The sequence below is a fragment of the Sinocyclocheilus rhinocerous genome, unplaced genomic scaffold (assembly GCF_001515625.1).
Source record: "Sinocyclocheilus rhinocerous isolate Xijiao unplaced genomic scaffold, SAMN03320098_v1.1 scaffold1774, whole genome shotgun sequence".
NCBI lineage: Eukaryota > Metazoa > Chordata > Actinopteri > Cypriniformes > Cyprinidae > Sinocyclocheilus > Sinocyclocheilus rhinocerous.
This window is the reverse complement of record NW_015638963.1, coordinates 79,542-98,436: the sequence shown is the minus strand read 5'-3', so window position 1 is coordinate 98,436 and position 18,895 is coordinate 79,542. Positions and strand designations below refer to the sequence as shown.

Sequence of the window (18,895 nt, the reverse complement as noted above, 5' to 3'; positions counted from 1 at the left end):
AAAAAATTGCATTTGAATGCAAAACCGGTGCAATCGAATGTTATGTGCGTCCGGGAGCCTTGTCAGTGGCGCACGAGATGTGGTTATAATGATGTAAGTGACGTTGTCGCATTTTAATGTTTTGTTTGTCTAGCCCACGAGATGCGCGCTGCTGCGTTATACATTCAAAATATTAGAGAAATATAGTAGCTCAATGCGGAGAAGATCTTAACAATTAGGTTAAAACCGAAACCAAGCCATTCACACAGAACGCATATTCAGCACATTTTTTAGACGGACAAATATGACTGTTGCACTCGCATCTCACACAAGAGATGTAGCCATGCAAAGTTAAAAAAAATTTTTAACTTTTAGAAAACGTCGCGAATTTGTGAAGGTTTATTCCATTTCACTGCGTCTCTTATGTTTTTAAATGCAATCTGTGTGAATGGAGCTCTTTGTTAAGCAATGCATGATGCTCTTTTGTTCATAATTGTTTATGCAATTTACGAAATTATATTTGATTTTTAACTTATTTAATCTGCATATAAAACATAAGAAAAGGAGATATTTTTAAAATTTTATTTTGTGTTTGACTTAAAGCAAAACAAAAAAATATTTGTTGTCTTAATAAATTGGGTAAATTCAAAATACAGTGGTTAAATTGTTTTTTTAAATTCTATTGCTGTTTTAAAAAGGGTTATAAAAATGTCAATAATTATCGATACCGAACGATATGAAACATTATATTGATACATTTTTTAGCTATTTCGCCCAGCCCTATAGTCAACATCCTATTTTTTATTTTATTTTTATTATAATTATTGTCTGTAAGGATCAAAAGAAAGCATGACCACAGATCAAAATGATAGGAACTACCATATTATGCAGAACTGCCATGCACTCACATGGGACACCATACCCTTCATTAAAACTGACATCACACAAGGAGGGAGGGAGATTTTGGGTGCTGCTGGAGAAGCAAATTTGGTATAAATAGCAGAATCCACTCCTGTGAACAGGACTTCCACGGTCTGACTGGAAACTTACAAATATACAGATTGGCCAGGACAGCAGCCCAACCACCTCTGACTTCTGGAGCTCCAGCCTGCTGGTGGGTACAGCTGTTCTATGGCCCTCTGCTCCAGCTTAATGCTGGTGGGGAAGCATGTGGTACTGCTGGAACGGGTGGGAGAAGATGATCTTTTAGATGCTACTTTGTATCTGTGTCAGTGAGTTCCTGGGCCATGTTTATTAAGTATGTAATTTGAAAGGGGAGGCTTTCTGGGTGATTAGACATGCATCTGATGCTTTTTTTTTTTTAGTAATTTGGTTTTTATGTTGATTTTATGCAGCATGTTTGGATATATTGAAATTGCACTCTTGTTAATAATACCCATTTCTAAGTGTTATGAGAGGGAGATGTTTGTCCTCTAATTTCTTTGTCACTTATTCATTATTGTTTTTATTTCATAATTTCTTTACAGGCTTAGCTTCAGAAAATGGACCTGAGAGTAACAAGCATTCTTCTTCTTCTTGTGGTACTGGCTGAGGCCACCCCTGACAGATACTATCATGTGAAGAAACAGTCTTATCCTACAAAATCTCACAGTGAGTTTAATTTTGGTGTATATATACCTAATGTATTTCATCACTGTAATGTTCCGTCATGTGAAATAGTCAGAATATTTATAACAGTAGGATAACAGTAGCAGGTGCAACATTAAGAGACACTACTCTAGGGGAGATTGCCTTGCCAAAAAGATACATGCATACATACAGTAGACTGAAAAATTATTTTAGCCTCTTTGCCACGAGGGTATCTCAGTTGCTCAGATAATTTGCATGTACACAAATCTGGATCTATGATCGGGGTCTACATTCAAGAAATATATCAAACATCACTTTATCCAACTCTTCTATAATTGCCAAACTGCATGCAATGCCCAGAATATATTAACTTTACCAAAGGAAGAAATAGTGTTTGTGTCCTTACATAATTACAAATTACAAATACTGTTAGTTTATTACTCTTCAGTTGGTATACACCACAGAATATACGATCTACTACTTTAGAACATTGTAAAATCTCCAAAACAGATGTAACCACATTATACAACAGGCGTGCCCAAACTAAGCCACATTGTGGTGTTAAATTATACCATTAGTTTCTGGACAAGCACGCTTTCAAACTGAAAAAAGGGCTATTCCCTGTGTTTTCTATGGTGGTCAACAATCCAATCCACCCCCTATGAATACATATAATTAATTAAACGGCATATTTCATTCTAAAACATAATTGTGCAGGTGATTTTATATAATAATAATCATCATAATACACATACATAGAACACATTTAAAAGTTAACGTTCAGCTCAAGAACAAGCAGCTGCTGACCACAGTATCACTTCTAGTTTAGGATGTCTCTTGTCAATTACTGTCTAACCAAAGGGTATAACAACTTATAAACATTATAACACACACCTTTTTCCCTATATTAGTGAGGACTAATATAATCTCAAAAGACTTCCATTGTTTTTATATCAGGTTAATATTTTCTATCACCTTACTCTACCCCTGCCCCTAAAAACAACCCTCACAGAAATTTGTGCAGAACACTAGATATTTAAATAGTAACATTATTTGGCTGAGTTATAAGCCCTTTTAACTAGTGAGGTCCAGCTTACTAGTCGGTGTTCAGCAGGTTTCACTATATTAGTGAGAGCATTTTCGAATAGTGAGGACATTTTACAAACCTGTACACACACACACACACACACACACACACACACACACATTAAGGCCATTTAAAATAAACGTTATTCCAATGTGTTTCTTTATTCTAATATATTTATTTTTTGTCTACACGTGACTAAATCACCAGTGAGATGAAAAAATTGACCATCTGACAGAAAATGGACCAACTGATCGATCTCTTATTAAGAACGTCAAGCATGAAATTTTAGCTTGTCAATTCTCAGAGGTTTAAATTATCACCATGTTATTGAGCCAAGTGTGTATGTTAAGGAATGTCTTACAAGCGATTTAAGAATTTTTTTTAAAATTTATATTCTTAATTTAAGTAATGTAAGATTTTGTCTAAATTGCATTACATTTTTATCTTATTTTTAGCGGTTGCTGGTGAACCTGGTATTCCAGGTGCCCCAGGTGAACCTGGCCACCCCGGTCTACCTGGCCCACCAGGAATTCCTGGAAAGAATGGAGTTGGACACCCTGGTTCAATTGGTCCACCTGGACCACCAGGTCCAGCAGGCTACTCCTCACCAGGTAAACCTGGAAGCCCAGGTTCACCTGGAAAACCAGGCACACCTGGATTTCCAGGCGATAAGGGACATCCAGGGCCTGCAGGACCTCAAGGTGCAAGAGGAGCGCCAGGATCACCTGGAAGCCCTGGACCTGCTGGCATTTCTTCTCCTGGAAAGTCTGGACCACACGGTCTTCCAGGAGCAATGGGCCCACGTGGAGAACCTGGCCTAAAGGGTCATCCTGGAATTTCTGGACTGCCAGGCCAGAAAGGAGAACCTGGCCACGGCATCCCAGGAGCACCTGGTGGCCCAGGTTCAATGGGCCCTCAGGGGCATCCTGGTCAGCCAGGTCAGCCTGGAATTGGAAAACCTGGACCAAGTGGATTTCCTGGAGAGCCTGGAAAGCCAGGAATGCCAGGTAGGGATGGGTCACCAGGTTCTATGGGCATAACAGGCCCAAAGGGTCATACAGGGGCACCTGGAATAGGAGCACCAGGAAAACCAGGCCAGAATGGCGCTCCAGGTATGCCTGGGTCAATGGGACAAAAAGGTCCTCAAGGACCAGCAGGACAGCCGGGCGCTCCAGGTCTGCCAGGTACTGGCAAACCTGGATCACCTGGACTTCCAGGAGAAAGGGGAGTGTCTGGAACCTCAGGTACAACAGGCCAAAAGGGAGAACCAGGGCCAATGGGTCATACAGGTCATCCAGGTGCTATTGGCCCAATAGGTCCATCAGGTCCTCAGGGTGCTAGGGGATTCCAGGGAGAACACGGTCCACAGGGAGCTAAAGGTGATATTGGTTTGGTTGGAGCTCCAGGCTCAAGAGGGGCAAAGGGTGAGCAAGGTGCACAAGGCTTCTCAGGAACATCTGGTGTTCCAGGTGCAGCAGGTCCACCAGGTCCAATAGGTCATATGGGGCATCAGGGTCCCAAGGGTGAACCAGGATTTACCGGTGCACCAGGCATCCCAGGTAGCAAGGGGCCACCAGGAGAAAAGGGACATCCAGGATTTCAAGGGCCATCAGGTGCAAGGGGTGAAAATGGCATCCCTGGAGCAAGAGGACCAACAGGCCCAGTAGGACCTGCTGGTCCATCAGGGCTTAAGGGTCATCCAGGACTTCCAGGCCCCCCTGGCCCAGCAGGGCTCACAGCCAAGGGAATTTCTGGACCTCAGGGTCCTCCTGGAAATCCTGGTGCCAGAGGTCATGATGGTCTCCCAGGTCAACCAGGACCTCCTGGGCCACCTGGACCCCCCGGCGAGATTGTTTATCACCACGAAAAAAGCATGCCAATTAAATCCCATGAGATGGTAATGCCTGTTAGTCACGAGCTGATGAAGGCACCCATGTCAGCATTCACAGCTCTTCTTACCACAGCTTATCCTAATGGTGGAACACCAATTGTATTCAACCAGGTTGTTTACAACGGAGAGAACCACTATGATCCTAACACTGGCATATTCACCTGTCAGGTTCCAGGACTTTACTACTTTTCTTTCCATATGCATGTCAATGGAGCAAATGCATTGGTAGCACTTTACAAAAACAGAGAGCCAGTCATGTTCTCGTATGATGAGTACAACAAAGGTTTCCTTGACCAGATGTCTGGCAGTACTGTCCTCATGCTGCAATCCCACGACACAGTGTACATCCAGGTTCCAGATGACCAGTCCAATGGCATTTATGCTGATGATAATGTTCACTGTTCTTTCTCTGGCTTTTTGATTGCCTCAACGTGATAAACACACTTGAGAAAACCTCAATCTTTCTATTTCAAAAATGGTCTGCCTTCATACTCATTTTCTCATTGCCCCAAGAGTCATGCAGAATGAAAAAGGATGACTAATTTAGAAAACCTGTCTGTAGCCTTGTTGATTTACATAAGACCTATTTGTATGGAAATATTTTGATAATCTCAATTATTATGGAAAACTAAGAAACATTATCCAAGAAATTAGACAACAGACCTGTTGCATTTGCCTAAAACCTGAACTGATGGTTATGTATTAAAATGGTGCTACGCGTTTGCCTTTTTCCTGTGCTCACATTTTAACAAAAGGTTCCTGTGTTTAGTATGCTTAGAAGAGACATTAAGTAAGCCAGGTTTTTAAATAAATGGATTTCAAAGTGAATAATAATAATAATAATAATAATAGTATGTTTTTTGTTCATTTAACTCTGTAATATCTCACAAGGTGTGCATTATAATAACCAACACAAATAAAGTTTTAGTGCCAGTGCTGCTGTTTGTTTATGACTGTGGTAAAAGGTTAATATTTTCCAAAGGGAAGTGCTCAGTACAAAGACCTTTACTTTTTCATCCTGAAAGATATCTTACCCTGACTTCAAACTTTGTAATCATCTTAGGCTAACTAATAATAAACATTCAAAATATTATGTAGATAGGTCAAAGACTGTGTCCTGTCCCAGTTTGATAAACAATCATTGGATTTTTACAGCCATTATATAATATCAGAATTAAAATACACTTTGAAATGCTAGTCATAAACAGTGTATACGAATTATAAGAGGGTTATTTCTACATACCCCGAAATGCAGATGTGTTGTAATTATGGTCAATGGCAGCAACAATGTCTTTCCAAATGTCAGATGTGATTTCAGCTCCACGCTAGGATTAAAAAAATTATATGTGAAAATATTAACATGTGACAACATATGTTTTGTCAAGTAACCATTCACCCTTACAGCTAATTAACAAATGCTACTTATGATCTACAACAGAAATATACCTTATTTGAAAAGCATTGATTTATTTTTACCTTATTCAACATATCCACCACTCTGGCACAGAGAAGAGCACCAGGGAGGTCAAAATAGTTGTCATAAAAATAGTATTTTGCTGCAACAAATGAGTGCACTTAATCACATATTTAAGCAAGGACAGTATTTTGATAATATGATCAAATGGTAAACAATAAAATTGTACAAAAATAAATACCACATCACAAAAAATAAATCAGCAGATTAAAAAAAACTTACGAGTGTTAAATGGTCATCAGAAATTATAAAATGAACTTCAAGAACACATCCTTACCAGATCGTGTATACGAGGTATTGAGGCTATTAAAATGCTTCCATTCTCTTTTTGGACCGTAATGCTTTATGATGTCATCAGTACTAAGATTTTTAGTGCCATGAGTTGCTCTACAAATGAATAAGTTTTAAATAGATTAACAGCTTAATATACCAGGTTAAGAGAAGTTTATATATTTCTTTGCGTACAATTAATCTTTTTTCAGAAAAAGGAGATATAAAATGTACTGCCGAGTAATCATTTACACACTTTTAAGTCATACTGAAATTGACTCACCGCAAGACAGTACCGTCCTCTGCCAACTTGATCAGGTTGCCCTCCTCAAGGTCCACCACAAGACCTTTAAAACTGGTCACATGACAACAAGCAACTGTGTTTGTGTATTAGAGAGACAAACAGGCTCATACTAGGATAACAACTTATTTCTTTGTTAAGAAAAAACATTTGAAAACATTATAGATATATCAATCAATAGTTTTATTTCGGTCCTCACAGACAGCTTTTCACAAAATAAATAAATAAACATAATTACCGAAAAAGGTGTAGGCTGAAGCCTTGCTTATTATGCCTACCCTTTATACATAATTAACTGATGAACGACACTTTTCACTAAGAAATACAAGATAAACATGTTACATAAACATTACCCCATATGTACATACATAATTCAAAACAACATAACAAAAATACACATTACAACTATTACTTCAATATTGTAACAATACATTCACAATTATTGATACTGAGTCATATAATTATTTATCACCTTTGGATCTATGAGCGCACAATACAATATATATAAAGTTTTTTCATTCAAAATATGTTTTATTCTATTTAATATTGCAATGGATTTGGACATATATATACATATATATGGATATATACATATATATATATTGGATATATACATACCCAATTAATTTATTTTCATAATCTGTATTAGTGACAAGAATACTTGCTTGAAACAAGATTCAATTTGTTAATAAGTAGGGTTGGCAGTATGATGATATATAATCGTGGCGACAGTATAAAGTGTCTATCGTTCGAGATTTTGCTATATCGCGGTATGTAAATTTTCAATATAGCATGTGCATGATGTACTCAATATCCGTCATGTGGAGCCTAATAAACCTGCTGCTGCCTGTGTATTTTAATGTTAATTAAACAGCAAAATAAAGAAAAAAATCATTCACTGCTCTTGACTGAATAACTTTTGTATCGATCTCTAATAAGATTTAATTTATATTTAAATAATACAGTGAAAACTATGCAGAGTTTTATTTACATTGAATTATTCCATTTCTGTGGCATGTCTTACTAGATGTTAAATAAACCAATTGTACCTGAAAAACTTTTATTTCACTTTAAAACTTTAAACTTTACATTTATTTAATTTGTATCTTTGTTCTATTTTATTTGTCCTATTGTTTTTAATTAGCATATTTTAACAGAAAAAATTAAATAAATATATATGACTATATGCTATGTTTTTTTATGTATATTTATTTGTATCTTAAAAAAAAAACTAAAATTTATCAAGGAAAAAAAGCTGTTCGCACATCAACAAAGATCAGCTGCCTGTGTATTTTAATGTTAATTAAACAGCAAAATAAAGAAAAAAATCATTCACTGCTCTTGACTGAATAACTTTTGTATCGATCTCTAATAAGATTTAATTTATATTTAAATAATACAGTGAAAACTATGCAGAGTTTTATTTACATTGAATTATTCCATTTCTGTGGCATGTCTTACTAGATGTTAAATAAACCAATTGTACCTGAAAAACTTTTATTTCACTTTAAAACTTTAAACTTTACATTTATTTAATTTGTATCTTTGTTCTATTTTATTTGTCCTATTGTTTTTAATTAGCATATTTTAACAGAAAAAATTAAATAAATATATATGACTATATGCTATGTTTTTTTATGTATATTTATTTGTATCTTAAAAAAAAACTAAAATTTATCAAGGAAAAAAAGCTGTTCGCACATCAACAAAGATCAGAATCAGAATCAGAATCAGAATTAGCAAACACACAAGGAATTTGTTTTGGTTTTTTAGGAGCTCTTGGTACATACATACACACATATATGACATGAGAACAGAAAAGACAATTAAATAAGACTAAAGAAAAAAAAAATAATATGTTAAAATATGGAACAGAAGATTTATGAACAGATTTGTGCATTATTTACTGTACAGTTGTATAAATAAAAATATGCATATATATTTACATAATACTTGAAAGCAATTGCTGGAAATGGAGAAATAAATTACAGAAAACAGGTAATTCATTTCTGTGTTAGCTGTTTAAGATGGAGATGGCATGGGGGAAAAACTGTTTTTATGCCTAGATGTTCTAATGCACACTGCACAGAGATCTGTAATGACTGACTCTGCTTTCAAAATAGTGAATTTCGACAAAAGGCGAGCAGTTTGATTTCCTGGATGATGAGATTCAGGTCATGACCTTGTTGAACCATTAAAGATTTTATGAAGTTATGATTCTGAATTATGCTGTTAATCATAGGCGGAGCGTGTGTAAGGCTGGGGAAGGCTGGCCACGGAGACTTGGGGCAAAAATGCCACTAAATTGGATAAAAATGCCCCTGCACAAACAAATTAAATCTATTACGTATGTTGCTAACAAAGTGAATATGAATAGACAGTGTCGATTGCGGCATTATATTAAGATCTGCTCATGTTGCACTGTATTTCATTTTAGGCGTACTTTCTATATATAATTTATTCGCTGTTTGAATAACCGTGGAAAGTGGAAAGGAAACGTTACATAATTATCCATTTCTAACATTTTTATTAAATTGTAATCATGTTAAATACAAATTCAGTCCCATTCAACTTTTTTTTAGCCGACACCCATGTCTGGTTCTTGCCTAAAAAGACGGGTTTATGATGTTTAATACATTTGGCTGCTTTTAGCCTTACCCTGGAGTTGGTTCACCCTCCGCCTATGCTGTTAATAGTTATTTAATACTGTATAATAATTTAACTATTTATTAAAGAACGATTAACGGCACTAACTGCTACCATGGTTTTTCAGCATCAACATCTGCATTAGTTTGTTTTGAGTATATATGGGCATCGGTCACGATGAATGAATCTGTTTCCATGCAAGTATTCTCAATTTTATTAATAAAACTGTTATTAAAACTCACCAGAAGTCCCAAGTAGCGGGTGTTAAAAGAAGCAGATCTTTATCATAGCCCTTATGTTCCACCAGATACCGTGCAAAACTCTCATAGATCAGCTGCACAGAAACAGAAGAAGAAATAAATGTAAGTACTAAGTGGAGGTACAGTGCAGTGACATGAAGATGTCAGGCCTAACCATTAATGAAGCTTCATCTCGAGCTAGGCTTTATCTAGCTGCCCATAAACTACACGTCAGATGAAATCAGCGCAAATGGGGTTTGCATGAACATCCTCCTGGAATGACAGATAAAGGAGACACACCTCTCGCATTCTCAATGTGTTCTCACAAGGCCTGCCGAATAGATCGATCTTTTAGATTAGCGCATCAACATTGTTCCGCTTCAGGTCCATTGATGTAAAGCAGACAGAACCAATCGTGTATTTCTGATTTATCATAACCATTGTGTAAGTGTTCGCGCCGTGTAAGCCCTATTATAATGCGTTTGAGGTCGGTTGTGTCATGATATGCATATGATGCCAGTGCGACTCACCCTGGAGGTCTCCTTCAAATTGTATCGACAGAGCGTGTGGTCCAAATCAAAGCCAATTACATCACACTCCGACAGCGAGAAGTATTCACTCATTGTATAGCCTTTGGAAGGACTGGGAGATGTGAACTGTAAAGACTACAGAATCGTAATAGCTTGCAGTGACAGCGATGACTTCAAGCTGTCGATGCAGCTCGCTCGGTGGTCTCTTCTGCAACACGTGGGGTAGCGGCGACAACAATGTCACAAAAGACTCCAAGCCGCGTTTCTACGGAGACGGTTACAGCGAAAGCGCAGTCATCCACAGAACGTGTTTCGGCATTTCACGCGGAAATACTACGGTGCCGGTTATAGCACTGAATATGAACAACACGGATCTTTGTATCATACTTGTACGAACGTAAGAATATCTGAATATTCGCGCATTTCCGGGTGCTGTTACCGTAATAACGCAAAGAAAAGGGACAGGAACAGGGGTCACTTTTAATTATTGAACATTGTCATGCCTGGGTGACGCTGCAAATCATTATTCTCACTAATAAAGTTTTCCAGTCATCGATTACAAAAACAAAGTGCGTGTAGGCTATGTGTGTGTGTGTGTGTGTGCGCGCGCGCGTTTCTCTTTATAATCAAAGATTCCATTATCATGTTTTTGTAATTTTTTGAATAAACAACTATGGGTGTTTTTACCATGTTTGTTGGAAAAAATGGTTTGATAATTTTTGTATATTTTCACTGCTCCATGAATTGTTTTGATTCAATTTTTAGTTGAATACAGGTAAACCCTATAGCAGAAATCATGGAGACGTCTGTTTGATGTCTGCATTTACATCTGCAAGACGTAGGCTTATTTTTTAGAGTGCTTGCTCATCTGCAATACGTCTATAGCACGTTTCCTATCAGGTGTCAAATAGACGTTTAGAAGATGTCTTGGTAACACTTTAGAATAATGGTCCGTTGTTAACAAGTAACTATGCAGGAAGTAATAGGTAGTACTACATTAACACTTAACTTAATACTATTAACTAATAGAGAAGCAAGATTAAAGGGGTCATATGATGCGATTTCAAGTTTTGCTTTCTCTTTGGAGTGTTACAAGCTGATTGTGCATAGATAAGATCCCTGAAGTTGCAAAGACTAAAGTCTCAAAACCAAAGAGATATTCTTTATCAAAGTTAAGACTCTGCCAATGGAACCTCAAGGTTGATCTAGGAAAATGTGTGCAAATGTATAGGGCCCCATTCCTATGTTTTGCCTGGGGCCCCCAATTCACTAAATCCGCCCCTGCTTGAATATAAATAATGATGTTCTCTTGACAAAAACAATTCCCATCCTTAATGAAGTCATCGACTGCATTTATATTGTGTTAAGAACAAAACCGCAGATTACAGATTACAGTGTCTGGTAAAATATCACTAGAGCCTCACACAAATGTATGTGTCAGATATAAAATATGTTAAATAACTTATTAAATTACTTAGTAATTACTGAGTGGTTAAGGTGTTTTTCACTTTAAAATAATGGTCCAGATCACTAGTAGTTCCTGCAGGCTGACAAGGTAACGCTTGAGTAATTTTTAATAATTATCAAATATCTAAGAGGGAATTCCCTTTGTCCTAAATTTGCTACTAACTGCTTAGTTAATCTTGCTTCTCTATTAGTTAATAGTATTAAGTTAAGTGTTAATGTAGTACTACCTATTACTTCCTGCATAGTTACTTGTTAACAACGGACCATTATGATTTAGAATGTATGTAAAACTGATGTCTGAAAGATGTCTATCAGATTGTACACAACAGATGCTTTCCAGATGATGTGATGGTTAACAGACATTTTGCAGACACGTGTGCTATCTGGAACCGTGTGGTAACTGTAGGCTATTCCCCCAGCTATTCCAGCTATTTTTACTTGTACAAAACAGCTTGTTTTGCTGCTTGATATTGCAAACTGGTGTGTCTTACCATATTATTTTAATGTATTATCTTCCCACATAGCAATTGTCATCTGGCCCAGCTCTGGGCCAAACAACCAGTTACACTCGGCCCACATGCAGCAAAGAATTACGGCCTTTGTTTGGGCCAGATCTGGACTAGACATGAGCCATAACTGGTCCAAATCTCAGCCAAATAATAACTTATAACCAGCCCTGAACTGGGCCAGAACAAGTTTTAATAGTGCTAGCCAAACTCAGCCTTCAGTAAACCATACAGAGAACAGTCTTTAACCAGAAACCCCAAAACTGAGCCATAAAAAAGCCAAAAAAAAACAACAACTCAGCCACGGATCCATCAATAGGCAGTAAAACACACAGTCACACCTTCAGACAGTTAAGCATCTGTAATCACACATCTTTAGATTGTGAGTGATACTAGATCGGAAAGAAAGACTCCCTGGCTCAGCTGGGTCTCGAACCAGAGACCTTCTTGCTGTGAGGAGACAGCATTTCCAACTGAGCCACTTATGCTGCACTTAGCTACAGACATAACATATTGACACTTGTGGAATAATAATAAACAAAAAATTACAAAACTTTTTTCATGATTGTATATATAAAATAAAATAATAATATTAATAAAAAAAACATTTACCGATACAAAACTCTGTTTGGATAGATGCTGATTTTGGGAAACGCACCCCAGACTGACTTTATTTCTGTCAGACATCTAGGGAGTTTAATGTGTCAATGGGGGGGAAGATATCATAGAACATGTGACAAAACTGAGAGTGCTGCAGAGAATAAGTTCCATCAGAGGGCACCGGTGAGCCACAAATGCAGCAAACAGCTACTTATTGCAAATTTGACAGTGACAAGTGACAAGTGTCACAAATATGGGAAAGTATGAGAACATAAAGAGTCATACATAAAGCCATCTGTGTTAACCAAGGGCAGATAAGAGAACTCATCTGTTGCCTACCGTGCCACATGTCAACTTTGTATGACCAAATTGGAACAGTAAATTAATCTTATTACACAGAAAATCCCTCAAAAAACAGTCTAAAACTGCTTAAATCTTAAATAGCTTTTACATATTTTTCAAATTACACTTTAAATGTCTGTTTGTGTGCTAAACATGCTGTTAACGTCCCCATAAAGTCTCTACAATATCACTGCAAATTGTAATACATTTATTTTAACTGATAGCTAATAATTTCTGAGTTAATAAAGTTTAATACAACGTTGTATAGATAACTTGTGTTTGTATAGGAAACCAGAAAATGTCAGTATTAGTATAAATTAAAATTAGTTCAGCAATCCAGAGTCCAGAATACTGCTGTCACTAAATAAATCAAGTTAAACAGAAGTTGTGGCCTAATGGTTAGAGAGATGGACTCGTAACCCAAAGGTTGTGGGTTCGAGTCTCGTGCCGGCAGGGATTATAGGTGGGGGAGTGAATGTACAGCGCTCTCTTCCACCTTCAATACCACGACTGAGGTGCCCTTGAGCAAGGCACCGAACCCCCAACTGCTCCCCGGGCGCCGCAGCAAAAAAATTGCTGCCCACTGCTCCGGGTGTGTGTTCACGGTGTGTGTGTGTGCGCACTTTGGATGGGATAAATGCAGAGCACTAATTCTGAGTATGGGTCACCATACTTGGCCACATGTCACGTCACTTACTCTCAGTCACAAGTAGACCTACCACTGACTCTCAGAGGGCATTTCAGTCTCACAGAGCTTTGCTTCAGGAGAGGAGCAAGCGATGATCACAGGTGAGATAATGAGCTGATCATCTTGAAAGACTTAGCTGAACAGTCACAAGGTTTCTTTGCAGGGTGAGGCTGAGACAACGTGCTGGGAGGAAGACAGAAGATGATGGCAGATGACTGGGATGGATTAGACGAACAGGTAGAACATGAAGGTAGATCTGGATGATCTGGTGACTCTGTGACAGTAGCCAGATCTTTTTGTGAAAGCAGCTTATTTATATTACTTCGTATACTATTCCTTTGAGAGAACAAATAACTCATTTGTAGGCTACTATGGGTACTATGCTTTTGTTACCCAGGAATTCACAGGAATAAAGTGTAGCCTATTATTTTACAATATATTACTGTAGTCAGAAATTTACTGTGAAATCAATGCATGCTGGGTCATTTTCTTACAAATGACTGTGAATGAACAGCAGAATGATGCTAACATCACAGTAATTTACTGCTTTATAATTCACATTATAAAGTTGTCTTTAACTGTGCCACTGTGAGAAATGTAGTTGTTTACTACTGTAATTGTTTTGAAGACACCATAATGTTGATTAGTGATTAATATTTGTTTGGGATCTTGGACCTTGCATATTCATATTCAAATTTCTGATCTAGTCATGTCAGAAGTGTGACAAAAAAAAAAAGCATTTGTCAAAATGATGGCAAGCTAAAATATGAAATAAGCGAATTACTTGACTTTAAGTTAGTCGAAACATTCTTAACATTAACATGAATATTTTGTTTTAGCATTATTTAAGCATTAAGATTAATCAATAACTTATTTCATATTCATTACTGTTTGTGGATGAATCTTTCACAATAGTGAAGCAACTGCTGAGGAACGTCTTTGAAAGATGTGACATTAATACTCAACATACAAAGCACAACAGTGGTAACACTCAACAAATAAAAACAACACTTACAACATAAACCAACATTATAAAATAAACAATACAAACTGCTAAAAGTGAACCAAAAACAACTTTAATAGCACAAATAAAACCAAGAATTAAAAACTCTACAGCATGATCTATTCATGCTGCATTGCATGCTGGGTGCTTTCAGAGTACATCTGCACTGTAGAAACACAGTATGATGCTGTTTGTTCACAAGAAATTTCTGAGACTGCAGTTAGATACGAGAGAAATCCCACTGTGAAGTTACTGTGAAAGTGATGCAATTATTAACCTGGAATGTACTATAATTTCACACTAAAATTTTTAGTCTTAATGGTGTTGGGCCAATCGTCAACCTAACCGTCTACTTTTCAGCACAACGGTAACCCCAAAAACTCAGATACACCAAAAACCCTTTTAAATTCCAAAATAATCGAACATTAAACAGATCTCCACCTATATTAATATTGAGCAAAAACACATGAAATAACATTTAATTTGAACATTTACTCTCCTTTACTAGAAAGTCTAGAAAGACTGATGTAACTCATTCCGTGAATGTGTGTATATGTGTATACAAGTTTAATAAAAGTAAAGAAAAAACTTTGTAAATATTCATGAAGTTTTATATAACTTTATGAATATTACATGTAATGCTATTTTTGTCTTCATTTCTAAATATTTGTATTTGTATCAATATATATGGTCAATACATATATTGCAGTATATTGAAAAATATTAGCACTAGTTTCCCGTATATGGAAATGTACTAATATGTAATATTTTGCATTCTATTTTGCAGTATATTCCCACATTTTTGTTCCTAAGGATGACTCCATAAATTGATGTTGTTTCCCTAAAATGGTTTCCCTATATCTAATTCTCTTCCTTGTTTGTGTTACAAGAAATCACAGATTTTTACAGTAAAAATTGGTAAACAATGTTGAAAGAGTCTGCTTTTGGCATTAGATTCAATTTAGTTTTTTTCCCCCCCTTCTTTATTCTTTAGTGTTTTCATTTAGTTTACTAGCTCGACTGTAAACTGGATCCAGTTTGGATTTAAATGTGACCAGCATTAGGGTGTCCTGGCCTGAGGCCGTATCGAAGAAACAAACCCGTCTCAGAATCCAGTATTTGTTTATGCTCTTTGCAATTACGAGCTCGTCTAAAACATTCAACATTCTCTTCAGACACGTATCTGTAAAATGGCAATGACTGGACCGAGGTGCGGGGAATGATCTTGAACTTTGTCAGGGGAATGTGACCAGGAAATGCGAACAGATTTTTGACTGCAAGCAATAAATCGCCTGCTTTACTGTCGACAGGGCTGTGCTATCTCGTGTCACCGCTCCAAGGGGTTTCACAAGCTCACAGAATGGACGACACGCTTCGTCTCGGGTTCACGCGAAATTTACTGGAATGAAATAAACCCTATGGATCACTGAAATGCGATATACTGCTTCATTTTAACCTGATATAAACACATAAGGGACTGGTGAACAACTTCAGGATGGAGGATTTCAGAGAGAGGTTCATAATGTGCTGTCAAAGTACTTTCCCGTGTTTCAGAGACCCGGCGAATAACACCTCATCTGGCACCGAGAAACGGGATATTAAAGTGATTGTAAACGAAGGTGCTGCGAAAAGGGCCAACATGACATTACCTCCGACACCTGTGGAGAAACCCGGCTACGTTTACGTTGCGCTGTACGACTACACGGCGCGCACGGAGCATGATTTGAGCTTTAACGCAGGGGATAAACTGGAACCACTCAGGAAAGAGGAAGACTGGTGGTACGCGAGAGGAATCACCGGGATTTCAGCGAACAAAGAGGGCTACATTCCTGCTAATTATGTTGCACCCATAGAAAGCCTCGACGCTGAACCGTAAGTTTCTGTGCCCTGAAAAGTAAAGCAAATCTTTAAAGGAATTTTATATGTATATCAGTAGTGATGGTATGCAAATAATCTATTTTTTAAAAGATGGGATTAGTTGGGCACAGAGGATCGCATTAGTGTGGTTTGGTTAGAAAGGATTCCCTGAATTAGTTGTGGTCAGAATGATCTCCCAACATGCTTCTTTCTCAACACACCTAAGCTTGAAAATTATGGGCTATATTTACCAGAACCCCTGCTCTTCCTGAAAATCACAGATAGTCATCACATCAGACAGAGATAAGTCATAATTTTTGAATTTACACCACCAGTACAACAGACAACATACACGCCTACATATACTGATTTACCTGAACAAGTAGGCAATGACTGTAGACAAAGACAAATGTATAGTACAAAGCACAAAGCAGTCGACTCATTTTTGACACAAATGGAACCTCATATATATTTACCAGAACCCCTGCTCTTCCTGAAAATCACAGATAGTCATCACATCAGACAGAGATAAGTCATAATTTTTGAATTTACACCACCAGTACAGTACTGATAACTGGCACTGAATGAAGTCCACTAACTGTATAACCCATATTGTAATGTTTAACAATGTATTGTAGCCTACTGCGTGCATAGACAGACCCCTAATTGTGAACCTCTGGTTTCAGCAAGATGTATATTATGAGGATTCCTGGCAGCAGCTGGCAACAGATTCTGTCTCTGTATTATCTGTTGTTTCTGAAGGGAAGCTGGTTAATGTTCATTGGTCAACCAGGAAGTACAGTATGAGCCTGTTAATGATTCCTTGGCTTTGTGCACTATAGGTGCCATAAATCGATAAAAAAGAATTATAGTATAAAAATAAAATAAAATCAATTCTTTGATTTTAATTTGACACCTGCTGGAAGTGTAATTAAGTAAAGGGGTCAGAGGCAGACCCGGTAACTCTGACGATGATCAACCGCTGTCATGTGTGATATTATCTCTGACTTAAAGCCACTATGCTTTGTATGTCACTTTGGCGCGCTGAATAGTTTCTGATTTGTTAGAGATAACTTCCAGTTTTTCCAGGTCTGTCACCAACTACAGTGCACAATGTGCTTGAGTGTGAATGTTTTGTAGCAATTTGACATACTTTGTAGTCAGATGTAGCCATTTGAGAAGACTTGATTACAGCTCATTGTATTGCTGGTGTGACGGCATCATGTGTTAGCAAATCTTCATCTGTACATGTATGATCTCTGTGTTGGAAGATTTAGACATAACCTAGTGGACACAAGGTCTCTGCATAAGCAGTGTGTATGTGTCAACAATCACAAACACTGAGGAAACCAAAGGTTAGTTTATTATAAGAGTTTAGTAGTCTTTGTTTGAACATACTCGATTGTTATCCAGACATGGACCCTAGATTTCCCTGGTGGTTCTCAGCTGTTTTTGCTTCAGAAGTTCAGAACCCATGATATTGTACTGGTATTACCACTGATATGATAAAGTGGTAACCAACACATTAGTAAATTCTACAGAAGTGAACTAAAACACCTTTAAAACCAAACACTGAAATGTATTGACATTATTATGAACTGCAGAGGCCCAACGATATATGCAAAATTCTTAACTTGACTTTCGCTGAATTGGAAGAAAAAAAAGTTTGTAAATGACCTACGAAACAAACACTAGTCTGACCTCTAATACTGGTTAATATTTAGATCAAATAACATTGTGCTGCTCTCCCACTACAGATGGTATTTTCCCGAAACAAAGCGCTTGGAGGCTGAGAAGATGTTGACGTCTCAAAAGAACAAGAATGGAGCTTTTCTAATCAGAAACTGTGAAAGCCAGCAAGGGGAGCTTTCACTCTCAGGTAGCTACATTTGACGTCAAATAAAAAAAAAAAAATCTCTAAAAAGTCTATTGCTCTCAGATCAGAAGATGTTTTGTCAAAGTATGACATCATTTGGCTTATGTCACAAGTATAGTGACTTGAAAGATTGGTGTCTTTATCTATGCAGTGCAAGTATATACAACATACTTGTGTGTTTCTCAGGACTGAAACTTGCAGAACTTGTTGGTTATGGTCACATGATCTGTTGTATTTTCTGGCTATGTAAGGACTCATTATCATTTGTTTATCATTATTTTCATTCATGTAACCAGTATGAGTGTTACTCCAGTCAGTGGTTTGCATTTTTAATGCTAAAATGCGGATGTGACGTTACATTTAGCTGTCATCAAAAGCACAACTGAAGTTAAGCGCGGCCGGCGGATCCGACGAAGGAGCGGCAACCACATGTGACGGTCCCGGGCTGGACTCCTCTTCGTCCACGGTGAAAGCCGATCCGGTGATCCACAGCACTAAGTCGAAGTATTTCCTCAGCGACCAGCACAGATCAGCTCTAGGCATGGCGAA

The 18,895-nt window shown here is 37.4% G+C and overlaps 3 protein-coding genes across 3 annotated transcripts in view; 2 read left to right on the top strand and 1 right to left on the bottom strand.

Annotated features, from left to right (window-relative positions):
- nt5dc1 (5'-nucleotidase domain containing 1) overlaps nt 1–10,520 on the bottom strand; it is a 70,358-nt gene extending 59,838 nt beyond the window's left edge. Inside the window, exons 1-6 of the mRNA XM_016565760.1 lie at nt 10,008–10,520; nt 9,481–9,572; nt 6,575–6,646; nt 6,299–6,408; nt 6,024–6,103; nt 5,791–5,872 (exon numbers count right to left, since the gene is read on the bottom strand). Of these exons, the coding sequence (XP_016421246.1) occupies nt 5,791–5,872; nt 6,024–6,103; nt 6,299–6,408; nt 6,575–6,646; nt 9,481–9,572; nt 10,008–10,100 (529 nt within the window). The 5' untranslated portion in view covers nt 10,101–10,520. The remainder of the gene's footprint in view (nt 1–5,790; nt 5,873–6,023; nt 6,104–6,298; nt 6,409–6,574; nt 6,647–9,480; nt 9,573–10,007) is intronic.
- LOC107750399 (collagen alpha-1(X) chain) lies at nt 993–5,741 on the top strand. Its single transcript, XM_016565757.1, has 3 exons — nt 993–1,093; nt 1,467–1,590; nt 3,112–5,741. The coding sequence occupies exons 2-3, from the start codon at nt 1,482–1,484 to the stop codon at nt 4,980–4,982; spliced, it is 1,980 nt and encodes a 659-aa protein (XP_016421243.1). The 5' UTR covers nt 993–1,093; nt 1,467–1,481; the 3' UTR covers nt 4,983–5,741.
- Nucleotides 10,521–15,769: 5,249 nt separating the features above from the next.
- The window catches only part of frk (fyn-related Src family tyrosine kinase), a 13,542-nt gene continuing 10,416 nt past the window's right edge, over nt 15,770–18,895 (top strand). The window contains exons 1-2 of the mRNA XM_016565756.1: nt 15,770–16,485; nt 18,228–18,349. Coding sequence (XP_016421242.1) covers nt 16,109–16,485; nt 18,228–18,349 — 499 coding nt within the window. The 5' untranslated portion in view covers nt 15,770–16,108. The remainder of the gene's footprint in view (nt 16,486–18,227; nt 18,350–18,895) is intronic.

Excerpts from the sequence above, each read along its gene's own strand:
- LOC107750399 (XM_016565757.1), top strand. The coding sequence starts at position 1,482 with ATGGACCTGAGAGTAACAAGCATTCTTCTTCTTCTTGTGGTACTGGCT. Across the intron at positions 1,591-3,111 it reads TTATCCTACAAAATCTCACA|CGGTTGCTGGTGAACCTGGT; the intron begins GTGAGTTTAATT and ends TCTTATTTTTAG.